This window comes from Macaca fascicularis, chromosome 12, assembly GCF_037993035.2.
Source record: "Macaca fascicularis isolate 582-1 chromosome 12, T2T-MFA8v1.1".
NCBI classification, from domain to species: Eukaryota; Metazoa; Chordata; class Mammalia; order Primates; family Cercopithecidae; genus Macaca; species Macaca fascicularis.
The window spans coordinates 105,638,619-105,655,982 of NC_088386.1; the positions used below are offsets into that span (position 1 = coordinate 105,638,619).

Genomic DNA, 17,364 nt, shown 5'->3' on the forward strand with positions numbered 1-17,364 from the left:
TAAGCGAGACCCTGTCTTAAAAAAAAAAAAATAAAAAGTAAACATCTTAATAATTTTTGTATTGATTCTATGTTGAAATGATAATTAGGGGTCAAAAAGAATATATTATTAAAAACAATTTCACCCGTTCATTTTCACTGTTTTTAATGTGGTCTCTACAAAATTTAAAATCAGATATGTGGCTGTTTGTGGCTTGCATTATTTCTATTGGACATGTTTCTCTGACCTATACTTACCTGTCTTGAGACATAACTGTAAGCTCATGAGCTTAAGGGTCAGATTCATCTAATTTTTTAAATCTCTCAAATCACCTAACATGAGGCACAGATAGTATGCTTATGCTAAAGAATTTTATGGTCAAGTGCAGAAGACTTAATTCATGGAATTTCTAGCTGTATTTGTCTCTCTTTCCATCATGATTGAATAATGCCTTATTTTGGTGTGTAAAAATTAAAATTGTAAGGGCTAACCTTCCAGATAGACTGTTGAGGGTCTTTATACTTTAGTAAAGAATTTCACCTATAATATCTATGGAAAAATATCTCACATTACCTGGGCAGAATTACATTTATCAGCTAAATGTAATTAAAATAAGCTACCTGGTAACAGAACTGCTGAATTGTACTTATAAATCAGAATAAAGGTCATTGTGTCTGATTAGGAAAGTGTATTGCATCTCTCCACTGATGAATGAAGAAAAAGTTAACCTTGTACTTCTGTTCTCATGTTCTGGCTTCAATTTGTTTAGCTCCTAGTAACCTAGTGCTTCTATTTTAGCCTCATGCTTCCATTCAGTTCACCTCAGTATGATGAATTCTTGATGTGTAACTCTCCTGTAGATACTGGGTACGGAAATGAAAAAGAAAATAATTAAGAACAAAATGAAACAAAATATATGAAATTACTTTGCCTGATGCTTGAAATGACACGGGTGATCCCTAGAAGTCTGTTTCTATTCTCTCTGAGATGAAATCAAAATCCCTTGGCCCATAATATCATAATTAACTATGGTGAAAAAAAAAACCCATATATGGAACCATGTTGTGGTATGGTAGCTAATTCTAGAGGATATAGCTACAGGGAAAACAAAAAACAAACAAAAAAAACCAAAACCTAATCTGCTATCTCTACCTCCAAAAGGGACTCCAGGTGGTTTGTGAAACATTCCAGTCAGATTCCATCTCACCCAAGGCCACCATTTCAGGCTGCCACCGAGGAAACTCCTTTGATGGAAGTCTGTCCTCCCAAACTTCCCAGGAAAGAGGCCCATCACATTCCAGGTACCTGATTGCAATGGTAGGGACAAAATGTGTCACTGGTCACCAAAAATCAAATATGCATTTTAACTACTTTTATAGCCTCTGTTCCTTACAATATGTGTTTGCATAATATGTGTATACATATTCTTGGTCAAGGCATAATTAATAATTGTAGAAATATGCTATGAATGGCTTTTTTTTAAACAAACTAGGGCAAAAGTGGAAAGAAGCTTCTAATTAATGAGATGTCTGAATTAGATATTAGTTAAAATGTTTAAGTGCAGAACTCAAATGATTTTATCAGAAGATTATGTTGCAGAGATGTTAAAGGATCTGTTTTAATATATAAGGATATTTTATACTGCTAGATCCTTGTATTAAAATTAATGCTTCTAAATTACATAGGAATTTAAAAGTCTATTCTTTGTAAATATTCTAACCCTGCCCCTGTTATTTGGTGTACGTAGTGAATTTGCTTACAAACACCTTCCCCAGAAACAAGAAATAGTCTATTTATTCTTATTCCCTGTTGAAATTACAGACACCTGGAGTCATGAGGTTTGACACTCTACCTATGGGGCAAGAGCTCCTGAGACCATTTGTATATCCCTATTTTCAAATAAAATTATAGCCTAGTAACGTATAGTATTTTAAAAAGGAACATTTTTAAGACTAGTTTTATTGAGATGTAACTTATATACTGTAAAATTAACCTATTTTAAGTTTACAGTTTGATACGGTTTGGCTGTGCCCCACTAAATCTCAACTTGAATTGTATCTCCCAGAATTCCCATGTGTTGTGGGAGGGACCCAGGGGGAGGTAATTGAATCATGGGGGCCGGTCTTTGCCATGCTATTCTCATGATAGTGAGTAAGTCTCACGAGATCTGATGGGTTTATCAGAGGTTTCTGCTTTTGCCTCTTCTTCATTTTTCTTTTGCCACCACCATGTAAGAAGTGCCTTTCACCTCCCACCATGATTCTGAGGCCTTTCCAGCCATGTGGAATGGTAACTCCAATTAAACCTATTTATGTTCCCAGTTTCGGGTATTTATCAGCAGCATTAAAACGAACTAATATAGTAAATTAGTACCAGTAGAGTGGGGCATTGCTGAAAAGATACCCAAAAGTGTGGAAGCAACTTTGGAAGTGGGTAACAGGCAGAGATTGGAACAGTTTGAAGAGCTCAGAAGAAGACACGGAAATGTGGGAAAGTTTGGAACTTCCTAGAGACTTGTTGAATGGCTTTTCCCAAAATGCTGATAGCGACATAGACAATAAAACCAGGCTGAGTGGTCTCAGATGGAGATGAGGAACTTGTAGGGCACTGGAGCAAAAGTGACTCTTGTTATGTTTTAGCAAAGAGATTGGTGGCATTTTGCCCCTGCCCTAAAGATTTGTGGAACTTTGAACTTGAGAGAGATGATTTAGGTTATCTGGCAGAAGAAATTTCTAAGCAGCAAAGCATTCAAGAGGTGACTTGGGTACTGTTAAAGGCATTCAGTTTTAAAAGGGAAACAGAGCATAAAAGTTCAGAAAATGTGCAACCTGACTATGCAACAGAAAAGAAAAACCCATTTTATAGGGAGAAATTCAAGCCAACTGCAGAAATTTGCATAAGTAAGGAGCAAGGAGCCTAATGTTAATACCCAAGACCATGGGGAAAATGTCTCCAAGTCATGTCAGAGACCTTCACAGCAGCCCCTCCCATCACAGGCCCAGAGACCCAGGAGGAAAAAGCAGTTTCGTGGGCTGGGCCCAGGGTCCTCGTGCTGTGTGCAGCCGAAGGACTTGGTGCCATGGGTCCCAACTGCTACAGCTTTGGCTGAAAGGGGCCAATGTACAGCTCAAGATGTGACTTCAGAGGGTGGAAGCCCCAAGTCTTGGCAGCTTCCATGTGATGTTGAGCCTGCAGGTGCACAGAAGTCAAGAATTGAGGTTTGGGAACCTCCATCTAGATTTCAGAAGATATACAGAAATGCCTGGATTCCCAGGCAAAAGTTTGCTGCAGGTCCAGGGCCCTCATGGAGAACCTCTGGTAGGGCAGTGCAGAAGGGAAATGTGGGGTTAGAGGCCCCACACAGAGTCCCTAATGGAGTGCTGCCAGGTGGAGCTGTGAGAAGAGGGCCACCGTCCTCCAGACCCTAGAATGGTAGATCGACTGACAGCTTGGATCATGCACCTGGAATAGCTGCAGACACTCAACACCAGCCTGTGAAAGCAGCCGGGAGGGAGACTGTACTCTGCAAAGCCACAAGGGTGTAGCTGCCCAAGACCATGGGAACCCACCTCTTGCATCAGCATAACCTGGATGTGAGGCCTGGAGTTAAAGGAGATCATTTTGGAGCTTTGAAATTTGACGGTCCCGCTGGACTTTGGACTTGCATGCCCCCTGTAGACCCTTTGTTTTGGCCAATTTCTCCCATTTGAAATGGCTGTATTTACCCAATACCTGTACCCCCATTGTATTGAGGAAATAACTAACTTGCTTTTGATTTTATAGGCTCATAAGCGGAAGGAACTTGCCTTGTTTCAGATGAGACTTTGGACTGTGGGCCTTTGGGTTAATGCTGAAATGAGTTAAGACTCTGGGGGACTATTGGGAAGGCATGGTTGTTTTTGAAATGTGAGGACATGAGACTTGGAGGGACCAGGAGTGGAATCATATGGTTTGGCTGTGTCCCCACTAAATCTCAACTTGAATTGTATCTCACAGAATTCCCATGTATTGTGGGAGAGACCCATGGGGAGATAATCGAATCATGGGGGCCGGTTTTTCCTGTGCTATTCTCATAAGTCTCAGTGAATAAGTCTCACGAGATCTGATGGGTTTATCAGTGGTTTCCGCTTTTGCTGCTTCTTCATTTTTCTCTTGCTGCCACCACATAAGAAGTGCCTCTCACATCCTGCCATGATTCTGAGGCCTGCCCAGCCATGTAGAACTGTAAGTCCAATTAAACCTCTTTGTATTCCCAGTTTCAGGTATTTCTTTATCAACAGCATGAAAACGAACTAATACACAGTTTAATGACTTTTAGTAAATTTACAGAATTGTGCAACTACCACTGCAATCCAATTTAAGAATACTTTCATCACCCAAAAAAGTCCCTTGTGCCCATCCCTTGTGTCACTCCCATTCCCATTCCCACACCCAGCCCCAGGTAACCACTAATACACTTTTTATTTCTATTGGATTGCATTTCTAGACATTTCATATAAATGGATTCATACAGTCTGTGGCCTTTTGAATCTGGCTTCTTTCACTTAGCATAACGTTTTTGAGATTTACCCACATTATAGCATGTATTAGTAATTCATTCCTTTCTATTGTTAAATAATATTCTTTTTTTTGCTTTATTTCTTCTAAAAAAAACCAAACAAACAAAAAACCAGACACATGTGCAGAACATGCAGGTTTGTTACATAGCTATATGAGTGCCATGATGGTTTGCTGCACCTATTGACCTGTCCCCAAAGTTCCCTCACCTCATCCCCAATCCCACAACAGGCCCCGGTGTGTATTGTTCCTCCTCTGTGTCCATGTGTTCTCAGTGTTCAACTCCCACTTATGAATGAGAACATGTGGTGTTTGGTTTTCTGTTCCTGTGTTAGTTTGCTGAGGATGATGGCTTCCAGCTTCATCCATGTCCCTGCAAAGCACATGATCTCTTTCCTTTTTATGGCTGCATAGTATTCCATGGTATATATGTACCACATTTTCTTTATCCAGTCTATCATTGATGGGCATTTGGGTTGGTTCCATGTCTTTGCTATTGTAAATAGTGCTGCAATAAACATATGTGTGCATGTGTCTTTATCTTCCTCTGGGTATATACCCAGTAATGGGATTGCTTGGTCAAATGGTGTTTCTGGTTCTAGATCTTTGAGGAATCACCATGCTATCTTCCACAATGGTCAAACTAATTTACATTCCTACCAACAGTGTAAAAGCATTCCTATTTCTCCACAGCCTCACCAGCATCTATAGTTTCCTGACTTTTTGATAATCGCCTTTCTGACTGGCATGAGATGGTATCTCATTGTTTTGATTTGTATTTCTCTGATGATCAGTGATGTTGAGCTTTTTTTCATATGATTGTCAGCTGTGTAAATGTCTTCTTTTGAGAAATGTCTGTTCATATCCTTTGCCCACTTTTTGATGGACTTGTTTGTTTTTTTTCTTGTAAATATGTAACTTCCTTGTAAATTCTGGATATTAGACTTTTGTTAGATGGGTAGATTGGAAAAATTTTCTCCCATTCTGTAGGCTACCTGTTCACTCTGATGATAGTTTCTTTTGCTATGCAGAAGCCCTTTAGTTTAATTAGATCCCATTTGTCAATATTGGCTTTTGTTGCAATTGCTTTTGGCATTTTAGTCATGAATTATTTGCCCATGCGTGTGTCCCAAATGGTACTGCCTAGGTTTTCTTCTAGGGTTTTTATGGTTTTAAGTTTTACATTTAAGTCTTTAATCGATCTTGAGTTAATTTTTGTATAAGGTACAAGAAAGGAGTCCAGTTGCAGTTGTCTACATTTGGCTAGCCAGTTTTGCCAGCACTATTTACTGAATAGGAGATCCTTTCCCCATAGCTTGTTTTTGTAAGGTTTGTCGAAGATCAGGTGGTTGTAGATGTGTGATGTTATTTCTGAGGTCTCTCTTCTGCTCCATTGCTCTATATGTCTGTTTTGTACCATGCTGTTTTGGTTACTGTAGCCTTATAGTATAGTTTGAAGTCAGATAGTGTGAGGCCTCCAGCTTTGTTGTTTTTGCACAAGATTGTCTTGGCTATATGAGTCTCCTTTGATGCTTCTTTGATACCATATAAAATTTAAAATAAATTTTAAATTTAATTTATTGTAAACTCATTATTTTATTTTAAAAAAATAAATTAAGGTTTTTTTTTTTTCTAATTCTGTGAAGAATGTCAATGGTAGTTTGATGGGAATAGCATTGAATCTATAAATTACTTTGGGTAGTATGGTCATTTTCATGATTTTGATTCTTCCTATTCAGGAGGATGGAATGTTTTTCCACTTGTTTGTGTCCTCTCTTATTTCCCTGAGCAGTGGTTTGTAGTTCTCCTTGAAAAGGTCCTTCACATCCCTTGTTAGCTGTATTTCTAGCTATTTTATTATCTTTGTAGCAATTGTGAATGGGAGTTCATTCATGATTTGACTCTGTGCTTGCCTATTGTTGGTGTAAAAGAATGCTTGTGATTTTTGCACATTGATTTTGTAAACTGAGACTTTGCTGAAGTTGCTTATCAGTTCAAGAAGTTTCTGGGCTGAGATGATGGGGTTTTCTACATAACAATCATGTTGTCTGTAAACTTGAGACAACTTGACTTCCTCTCTTCCTATTTTAATACCCTTTATTTCTTTCTCTTTCCTTATTGCCCTGGCTATAACTTCCAATACTATGTTAAATAGGAGTGGTGAGAGAGGGCATCTTTGTCTTGTACTGGTTTTCAAAGAGAATGCTTCCAGCTTTTCCCCATTCAATAGGATATTGGCTATGGGTTTGTCGTAAACAGCTCTTATTATTTTGACATGTATTCCATTAATACCTAGGTATTGAGAAATTTTAACATGAAGGGACGTTGGGTTTTATCAAAGGTCTTTTCTGTGGCTATTCAGATAATCACGTGCTTTTTGTCTTTAGTTCTGTTTATGTGATGAATTATGTTTATTGATTTGCATATGTTAAACCAACCTTGCTTTCCAGGGTTGAAGCCAACTTGGTTATGGTGGATACCTTTTTTGATGTGCTGCTGGATTTGGTTTGCCAGTATTTTATTGAGGATTTTTGCATCAATGTTCATCAGGGATATTGGCCTGACATTTTTTGTTGTTGTTGTGTCTCTTCCTGGTATTGGTATCAGGATGATGCTGGTTTCATAAAATGAGTTAGGGAGGAATCCCTCCTTTTTAATTGTTTGGAATAGTTTCAGAAAGAATGGTACCAGCTCTTTGTATTTCTGGCAGAATTCAGCTGTGAATCCATCTGGTCCTGGGCTTTTTTTTGGTTGGTAGGCTATTAATTACTGCCTCAATTTCAGAGCTTTTTATTGGCCTATTCAGGGATTCAGCTTCTTCCTCGCTTAGTCTTGGTAGGGTATATGCATCCAGGAATTTATCCCTTTCTTCTATATTTTCTAATTTATTTGCATAGATGTGTTTATAGTATTCTCTGATGGTAGTTTGCATTTCTGTGGGGTCATTGGTGATATCCCCTTTATCATTTTTTACTGTGTCTATTTGATTCTTATCTCTCTTCTTCTTTATTAGTCTAGCTAGTGGTCTATTTGTTTTGTTAATTAAAAAAACAAACAAACAAACAAACAAAAAAAAACCTCCTGGATTTGTCGATTTTTTTGGAGAGTTTTTCATGTCCCTATCTCCTTCAATTCTTCCCTGATCTTAGTTATTTCTCGTCTTCTGCTAGCTTTTGGATTAGTTTGTTCTTGCCTTTCTAGCTCTTTTAATTGTGATGTTAGCATGTCGATTTGAGATCTTTTTAGCTTTCTGAAGTGGATATTTAGTGCTGTAAATTTCCCTCTTAACACTGCTTTAGCTGTGTCCCAGAGATTCTGGTACGTTGTCTCTTTGTTCTCATTGGTTTCAAATAACTTCTTGATTTCTGCCTTAATTTCATTATTTACCCAGGAGTCATTCAGGAGCAATTTTCAATGTTCAGTTTTCATGAAATCATGTGGTTGTGAGTGAGTTTCTTAATCCCAATTCCTAATTTGATTACACTGTGGTCTGTGAGACTGTTTGTTATGATTTCAGTTCTATTGCATTTGCTGAGGAGTGTTTTACTTCCAATTATGTAGTTGATTTTAGAATGAGTGCCATGTGGCACTGAGAAGAATGTATATTCTGTTGATTTGGGGTAGAGAGTTCTGTAGACGTCTACTAGGTCCACTAATTTAGAGTTTAGTTCAAGCCCTGAATATCCTTGTTAATTTTCTGTCTCATTGATCTGTCTAATACCGACATTGGGGTGTTAAAGTCTCCCACTATTATTGTTTGGAAGTCTAAGTCCCTTTGTAAGTCTCTAAGAAATTGTTTTATGAATCTGGGTGCTCCTGTATTGGGTGCATATGTATTTAAAATAGCTCTTCCTGTTGAATTGTTCCTTTCACCATTAGTAATGCCCTTCTTGGGCTTTGTTGACCTTTGTTGGTTTAAAGTCTGTTTTGTCAGAGATTAGGATTGCAACCCCTGCTTTTTTTTTTTTTTTTTTTTTTTTTTGACAGAATCTTCCTCTGTTGTCCAGGCTGGAGTGCGGTGGCATAATCTCGGCTCACTGCATCTCTGACTCTTGGATTCAAGCAAATTCTCCTGCCTCAGCCTCCCAAGTAGCTGTGATTACAGGTGCCCCCCACCATGCCTGACTAATTTTTGTATTTTTAGTAGAGACAGGGTTTCACCATGTTGGCCAGGCTGGTCTTGAACTCCAGACCTCATCATCTGCCCACCTTGGCCTCCCAAAATGCTGGGATTACGGGTGTGATCCACCATGCCTGGCCAACCCCTGCTTTATTTTTTTATTTTTATTTATTTAATTATTTTTGCTTTCCATTTGCTTAGTAAATTTTCCTCCATCCCTGTATTTTGAACCTATGTGTGTCTTTGCATGTGGGATGGGTCTTTTGAATACAACACAGAGGTGGGTCTTGACTTCTTATCCAAATTTGCCAGTCTGTGTCTTTTAATTGGGGCATATAGCCCATTTACATTTAAGGTTCGTGTTGTTATGTGTGAATTTGATCTTGTGATCATGATGGTACTTGTTTATTTTGCACATTAGTTGATGCAGTTTCTTTGTAGTGTCATTGGTCTTTATATTTTGGTGTGTTTTTTCTGTGGCTGGTACCGGTTTTTCCTTTCCATATTTAGTGCTTCTCTCAGGAGCTCTTGCATGTCAGGCCTGGTGGTAACTAAATCCCTCAGCATTTGCTTGTCTGGAAAAGATTTTATTTCTTCTTTGCTTATGATGCTTAGTTTGGCTGGATATGAAATTTGGGGTTGAAAATTCTTTTAAGAATGTCGAGTATTTGCCTCTGATCTCTTCTGTCTTGTAGGGTTTCTGCTGAGACGTCCGCTGTTAGTCTGATGGGCTTCCCTTTGTAGGTGAACTGGCCTTTCTCTCTGGCTGCTCTTAAGAGTTTTTCCTTCATTTTGACCTTGGGGTATCTGATGATGTATCTTGGAGTTGATCTTCTCATGGAAGATCTTAATGGTGTTCTCTGTATTTCCTGAATTTGCATGTTGGCCTGTCTTGCTAGGTTGGGGAAGTTCTCCTGGATAATATCCTGAAGTGTGTTTTCCAGCTTGTTTCCATTCTCCCCACCTCCTTCTGGTACTCCAATCAATCATTAAGTTCAGTCTTTTTATGAAGTTTCGTATTTCTTGGAGGCTTTGTTCATTCCTTTTCATTCTTTTTCCTCTATTCTTGTCTGCATGTCTTATTTCAGTAAGGTAGTCTTCAAACTCTGATATCATTTCTTCCACTTTGTCGATTCGGCCGTTGATACTTGTGTGTGCTTCATGAGGTTCTCATTTTGTGTTTTTCAGTTCCATCAGGTTGTTTATGTTCCTCTCTAAAGTGGTTATTCTAGTTAGCAATTCCTCCAACCTTTTATCAAGGTTCTTTGCTTCTTTGCATTGCATTAGAACATGCTCCTTTAGCTCAGTGTAGTTTTTTATTACCCATCTTCCGAAGCCTACTTCTGTCAATTCAACCATTTGATCCTCCATCCAGTTCTGTGCCCTTGATGGAGAGATGTTGTGATCATTTGGAGGAGAAGAGGCACTCTGGCCTTTTGAGTTTTCAGCATTTTTTGGTTGATTCTTTCTCATCTTCGTGAGTTTGTCTAGTTTCCGTCTTTGAGGCTGCTGACCCTTGGATGGGGTTTTTGTTGGGGCCTTTTTGTTGTTGTTCTTGTTGATGCTGTTGTTGCTTTCTGCTTGTTTTTCTTCTTCAAGAGTCCGATCTGGTCCCTCTTCTGTAGGGCTGCTGCAGTTTGCTGGGGGTTCACTTCAGGCTCTGTTCATCTGATTTGCTCCCGTGCCTGGAAATGTCATTCAAGTAGCCTAGAGAGCAGCAAAGATGGGTGCCTGTTTCTTCTTCTGGTACCTCTGACCTCGAGGGGTACCAACATGATGCCAATAGGATCGTTCCTGTACAGGATGTCTGAAAATCCTCTTGGAGGGTCTCACCCAGTTGGGTGGCACAGAGGGCAGGACCTCTTTAACAAAGGACTTTGTCCCTTGGTGGAGAGGGTGTGTTTCACTGGGGAGAAACTCACTCGTCTGGACTTCCCAGATTCCTCAGAACTACCAGGAGGAGAGGCTAAATCTGCTGGTCCACAGAGACTGTGGCCACCACTCCCCCTGGAGGGGATCTGCCTAGGGAGATCTGAATTCTGTCCCTGAGCCTCTGTCTAGAATTATTGGAGATGCTGCAGGGAACCCCCACCCAATGAGGATGGATGGGTCAGGTTTAGGCCTGAAGAGGCACTCTTGGCTGCAGACTGCCACAGCCAGTGTGTTAGGCTGTGGGGACAAGTCTTGGGACCAAGCCGTCCAGCCACCCTGGCTCCAGCAAGGAAAAAGCACAGCCTGGAGCTACAGAAATGGGTGCCTCCCTTTCCCTGTTCAGGCAGCTTAGTGTGTTAGGCATTTGCCAGTCCAGGTGCTGGCTGCTGCCCCTTCCGCAAGGAACTCAAATGGCTTAGACAGCAGGCTGCCACAGCCGTCTGGTTGCCCCTCTCCCTGGGAGTTCCTAGGCTTAAGCAGATTCCAGCTGAGAGGCTGTAAGTATCTGAGTGTTCCGGGGTTAGGACGCTCAGGCCCCAGTGGCATGGGTTCGTGAATGGAATCTTCAGATCCGTGAGTTACACAGTTACACGGGAAAAGCACTGTCGCCCTGGCTGGTAGCAAGTTCACTCACCGCCTCCCTTGGCTGCGGGGAGGGAGTTCTGGGACTTCCCCATGTGACTCTCAGGTGGGCTGCTGCACCACACTGTTCTTCCTTCTCTCCATGAGTGATGCCAGCCTTCTAGTCAATTTTGATGAGAGAGCCTGGATACCTTGGTTTCCAGTGAAGGATTCACACGCTTATGTTTTTTTTTCAGCGGGAGCCTCCGAGCACCACGGCTTTTAGCCAGTCATCTTGGCCCATGTTGTCTTTAAATAATATTCTATTTTATGGATCTATCTTATTTTTTATCCACTCATCTGTCAATAGATATTTGGGTTATATCCACTTTTTATCTGTTATGAATGATGCTGCTAAAAGTGAGCACTTATGAATTTTTCCGTGGACATAGGTGTTCAATTCCGTCGGTAGATACCTACGAGTAGAATTGGCGGGGTGCATGGCACATTCAAGTTTAATTTTTTAAGAAATTACCAACCTGTTTTCCAAAATGGCTGTACCATTTTACATTCCCTCTAGCGATATATGAAGGTGTGTTCCTTTATATCCTCAAAAACACTTGTTATTGTCTCTTTCTTATTATAGCCATTCTAGTGATTATGAAGTGGGATCCAATTGTGGTTTTAATTTACTTTTCCCTAATGAGTAATGATAAATATATTTTCATGTGATTATTAGCTATTTGAATATCTTCTTTGATGAAATGTCTGTTGAAATATTTTGCCCCTTTTTAACTGAGTTGTCTTATTATTAAATTTTTGAGAATGTTTTGTATATTCTGGATACCAGTCCTTTATCCAAAAAAAAAAAAAAAAAAAGGGTTCACAGATATTTCCTCCTAGTATCTGGCTTACCTTTTCATTTGATAATTTTTAAATGATCTACCTCCAACTGGCACTAGAATCAGGCTACATGGGTGCATTGTTTTTGAAAGATTTCTTAGAATTGTTGAAAGCACAGTCATATTAACACGATTTTAAACCAAATTACTACTATCTTATGCTTTAAAAAATAATAGGTAAATAATGTATATGTCTTTGTGTCTTTCTTTGGACCTTAAAAGCAAGTGGCCCAGTTGAATAATCTTCTGCTGGTAGAGAATATGAAACTTTGATACCAATTTTGGTTGTATAAACAGGGTTGTTCGTATTTATCCACTGATTCACTGTCCCAGGTCAATAGTGATAAGCATTTAAAATTATACATGAAATCTTAAAAAGTGTTGAACTCATAGAAGTAGAGTAGAATGGTAGTTATCAGAAGCTGGGAGGAGGGATGGGTGGGGAAAGGGAGATGTTGATCAAAGGGTATAAAATTTCAGTTAGATGAGAAGAAGGAGCTTTAGTGATCTGGTGCACAGAGTGGTGACTATAATAAACAATAAAGCATTGTGTATTTCAAAGTTACTGAAAGAGCAGGTTTTAAATATTTTTACCACAAAATCGTATGTGAGATGATGATGAATCTGTAACTTAGTTTGAGTTAATCATGCCACAATGTAAACATATATTAAAACATCACAATGTACTTCATAAATATGTAATATTATCCATCAACTTAAAACAAAAATTTGAAAGTCAAAAATATTAAAAGGTAATATGGAAGGGACTCTGTGAGGATAGCCAATCCAGTCTCCTATAACTTAGCTGATGTGCTAACAACTTTAAGCAATGATCAATTTAGTGCTCCCTTATGAAGCTTGTTTTATTTTTAGGTAGCTCTATTTAGTGGAATGTTCTTGTAGGTGATCAAAATTTGCTTTTCTGTAGTTTCTATGATTCTTGCATTTGTTTTTACTGCTGTGTAACAAATTACAACAAGCTTAGTAAATGAAACAGCACACATTTATTATCTTTCAATTGTAGGGAAAAACCCAGGCCCAACTTAGTTGGGTTCTCTGCTTCAAGGTCTTACCAAGCTGAAATCTAGGTGTTGGCGTGGACTGCAGTTGCCTCACAGGCTTAACTGGGGAAATATCCACTTACAGTTTCTCTCAGGTTGTTGACAGAATTCATTTCCTTGCAGTTCTAGGACTAAGATCCTTATTTTCTTGCTGGATATTGGCTGGTGACTGGTCTTAGTTTCTGAAGCCTGCCCACGGTTATTTTCCATGTGGCCCTCTTCATAAGCTAACTCAAAATATGGCAGCTGATTTGTTGAAAACCAGCGAAGGAGAGAAATCCTCTTTAATTCCAGTCTGCTAATACAGTGTTTATAATGTGACATAACCACAGGAGTGATGTCTCATTAACTTTGTCATATAAGTAACCTAATTATGGGAGTAACATCCCTTTGCCTTTTCCATATTTTATTGGTCATAAATAAGTCACAGGTCCTGCCTACACTCAAGAGAAGATGATAAAGGGTGTGAACACCACCAGATGGGAATCAAGGGTGTCTCTCCTAAAATCTGGCTACACAGTGCTTTTGAAGATGTACAAACTCTTCCCATATTAGCCTTCCACTGATTCAAAAGTAAGCATTATGACCACCACCACCTCCACAAGGGTTTCATTTTATTTGATGATAACAAAGTTATCAGTGACATAATTAAATCAGATTTGGGGAAAGGTAGTTACTTAGGACACGGACTAAGAGAATAACAATAAGAACTACCTTTTTGGATATCTATGTGTGCAAAATCGTGCTAAAGTCTTTACATTTATTGTATTATTTAAATATTCATATACTCATTTATTTCTATGTCAGTATATGCCACCACTATTGGCCTAGATATTCTAGTCAAAAATGTGAGGTTCACTCCACACCAAGTCCTTTACATTCTGCCTTCTTAATGTCTGTCAAATCTTTTTTCTCCAACCTCATAGTCACTGGCTTAGTTCATATCCTTATCATGTCTTACTTGGATTTCTTTTTTTCATTTAATTTTTTAGGGACAGGGTCTCACTCTGTCACTCAGGCTGGAGTGCAATGGCATGATCACAGCTCACTGTAACCTCAGACTCCTAGGCTTAAACAATCCTCCTGCCACAGCCTCCCAAGTAGATAATGTGCACCAAAGTCCTACTATTTTAAAAAACTTTTTTTTTTTTGTAGAAACATGGTCTTTCTATGTTGCCCAGACTGGTCTTGAACTCCTGGCCTCAAGTGATCCTCCTGCCTCAGCCTTTCACAGTGCTGGGATTACAGGTGTGAGCCGCCATAGCCAGCCTTTACTTAGATTTCTACAACTGCTTCCAAACAAGTATTTCTACATTAATCATTACTTCCTACTCATCTATTACCTATGAGATGTTACCAAAGTGATTTAAAATACCTGTGGACTAAAGAGATACAGTTATCTGCACCAAACACGCCCAATATACAATGGTAAAATAGGCATAGGATACCTGCTCTGGACATGTCTATTCAAAGAGAGAAAATGAGAGACACTGGTCTTTATTAGCTTTGAAATTAAGGTGGAAAATTGTTGGAAGGTCCTTGATTAAAACTCAGTGCTATTCTTGCCCATGGCTCTTGGCTCCACCCTCTGGGCTATTAATTCTATCCTCCAAATCAGCTTTCCTTTTTCAAAAAAGATAGCATGCGTTTACAGCTGAGTAGTTTCCTCAGCTTGCTTCCTGCCAGTAAAGTTTTGGGAGTCTAATAGCCTCTTTTTTCCTCTTGTACTGACTCTGGAAGTGTTTTTGCTGATATAATTATTTTTAAAACTTTGTGGGTTCACTGTGAATATTTTTACAGTCCAATAGAATGGAAAAAATCCACATCTACAAATCTCTTTGAGATAATCTCGTTTCTGTTTTGTGCTTCTGTTGAACCTCTAAGAAACTTAAGGGCACTTAAGGGCACTTAAGTTTCTTAAAAGTTATATATATATATATATATATATATATATATATATACACACACACACATACATATATATGATATATATGTAAAAGAAGTGATAACTATTTGGATTTGAATCACACTCTCAACGTTTAATTTAGAGAGGGCTTTTTTTTTTTTTTTTTTTTTGAGACGGAGTCTGGCTCTGTCGCCCAGGCTGGAGTGCAGTGGTGCGGTCTCGGCTCACTGCAAGCTCTGAGAGGGCCTTTGATCTAATGGAACGGCATTCTTGGGTATGGTCTAGGATCATTCTGAAGCCTTAACAAACGACTGTACAACTCCCACCCTTGGCTTCATCTTTAGACCACGTTTTTCCAAAAGTTCTTTATATCTGATATTTTATTGGAAGCCATTTCTTAATTTTAGAATTATTTGCCATCTGGAGAAGCTGAGATTTTTCAAAATCAAGTTCCAGCTCATTAGTCTTTAACAGTTCTTCCTTTAGTTCATAACTTTTCTCCCTCAACTTACTATAAGCAGCAAGAGGAAATTAGAAGGCACCTTCAACACTTTATTTGGAAGTCTCCTTTGTTAGATCACCCAGTTGGTTAGGCACTTATTTTTTAACTTTCCACATCACAGCTAAGCAACTTTCTGTTAATATATAACAAGGATTCTCCTTCTCCAGTTCCCAGTAGTACACCCCTTACTTCTTGTTAAGAAACCATTTTCAAAATTAGGGTTTTATCTTGGTTCCAAAGTCTGTATTAGTTGTCAATTTCTATATAACAAATTATCCCAAATCCTAGCAGTTTAAAACAAAGGACATTTATTTTTTTGCATAGTTTCTGAGGATCATGAATGCTGAAACAGCTTAGCTGAGTGATTGTGGCGCAGAGTCTCTCAAGCTGTTGGCCCGGCCTGCAGGATCTGAAGGCTTGACTGGTTTGGAGGCTTTGCTTTCAAGCTCACTCAGACGGCCGTTGGCCAGAGGACATAATTCCTCACAATCTGTGTTCCATAGGGCTGCTCGTAACACAGAAGCTGGTTTCCCCAAAACAAATTATTCAAGAAAGAAAGGGAGCATCCAAAATGGACGCTTTTATAACCTAATCTTTCATAACCTCATCTTCTATAACCTAATCTTTTATAACCTAATCTCTGAAATGACATACCATCACTTCTGCTATACTCTTTGGATCACACCAACTAACTTTAGTGCAGTGTGGGAGGGGACCACACTTAAATGTGAATACCAGGAGGCAGGGATCACTGGGGGCTATGTTGGAGGCTGGCTATAATAATGATAATGTCACCATCATTTAATATATTAAAATGTTTATGGCTCTTTCTGTACATATTTTTTCACATCGATTCTTGAGCATTCCTCCTCCACTAATTGTATCTTATACAAATTCCAAAAAGTTTAACTTAATTTCAAATAAGAATAAGTAATCTTTTACTTCAAACACTATGCCTCTGTCTGACTTTCAAACATGTCATAAAAACCAAGATCAGTGTAAAATCCTGAGGTCATAAAAGTATTCATTAGCTAATATTTCTTACATAATTTTTCTCATCCATAGTAAGCATAGAAATTTAGAAATATAGACATATAGACAGTAAATGATGTTTCTTTTCTCTGGCAAAATCAAGTGTTAATGGTTCCATTCTGATTTGCCAGTAAAAACAAAGCCAGCTATAATGTTCAAGACTACTATTTGTGAACATTTTTTTCTTATTCTCTGATATGTCTACACTCAAGCACTATATATATATATATATATGCATATATATATATATGCATTCCCTGACACATATATATATATATGCATTCCCTGACACATATATGTGCATAGTCACCCACAGCAACATACACTCACGTGTGTTAATTAGATATGAATCAGTGGCACTTCGGAAAAATGAGTTAGCTTTTTTCTCTCTGCCCAGCTGCAGTGGTTGGTTGCCATGGAAATGATGCACAAAGTAGAACTTTCAGAAAATACAAATGTTAATGTGTCTTTATTGGAAGAGCTCATGTATTGATCAGAAAAGAAGAGAACTTTAATAAGAAAGCAATGCAAATATCCTAGTAACAAAAGCTGTCTACTTGTATCAAATACAATTCATTATCTCTTTTGCTCTGAACTTGAATGAACTACACATCAGTCTTCTCTGCACTCTGCAATAAGTAAACAGGTAGCTAGTTTTTAAATTAATGTTAGATTTCATCTTTAATTACTATATGCAGAGAGTTAATTTATGCTTCAGTAAATACTGCATAGAGTCAAGACTGACAATTCTTTGCTTCCATAGATTGGTATTTCCCAAGTGCTTATCTGCCTTCAATACTTTCTGCTATCAG

General features: G+C 38.6%; 1 protein-coding gene across 25 annotated transcripts in view; it reads left to right on the top strand.

Annotated features, from left to right (window-relative positions):
- The window catches only part of UNC80 (unc-80 homolog, NALCN channel complex subunit), a 230,607-nt gene that overhangs the window by 21,207 nt on the left and 192,036 nt on the right, over nt 1-17,364 (top strand). For all 25 annotated transcript variants that reach the window (XR_012421433.1, XR_012421434.1, XR_012421435.1 and 22 more), the window contains one exon: nt 1,141-1,280. Coding sequence is in view for 20 of the 25 variants with exons in the window: in XM_005574149.4 (XP_005574206.3) it covers nt 1,141-1,280 (140 nt within the window). In the remaining 5 variants the exon portion in view is untranslated. The remainder of the gene's footprint in view (nt 1-1,140; nt 1,281-17,364) is intronic.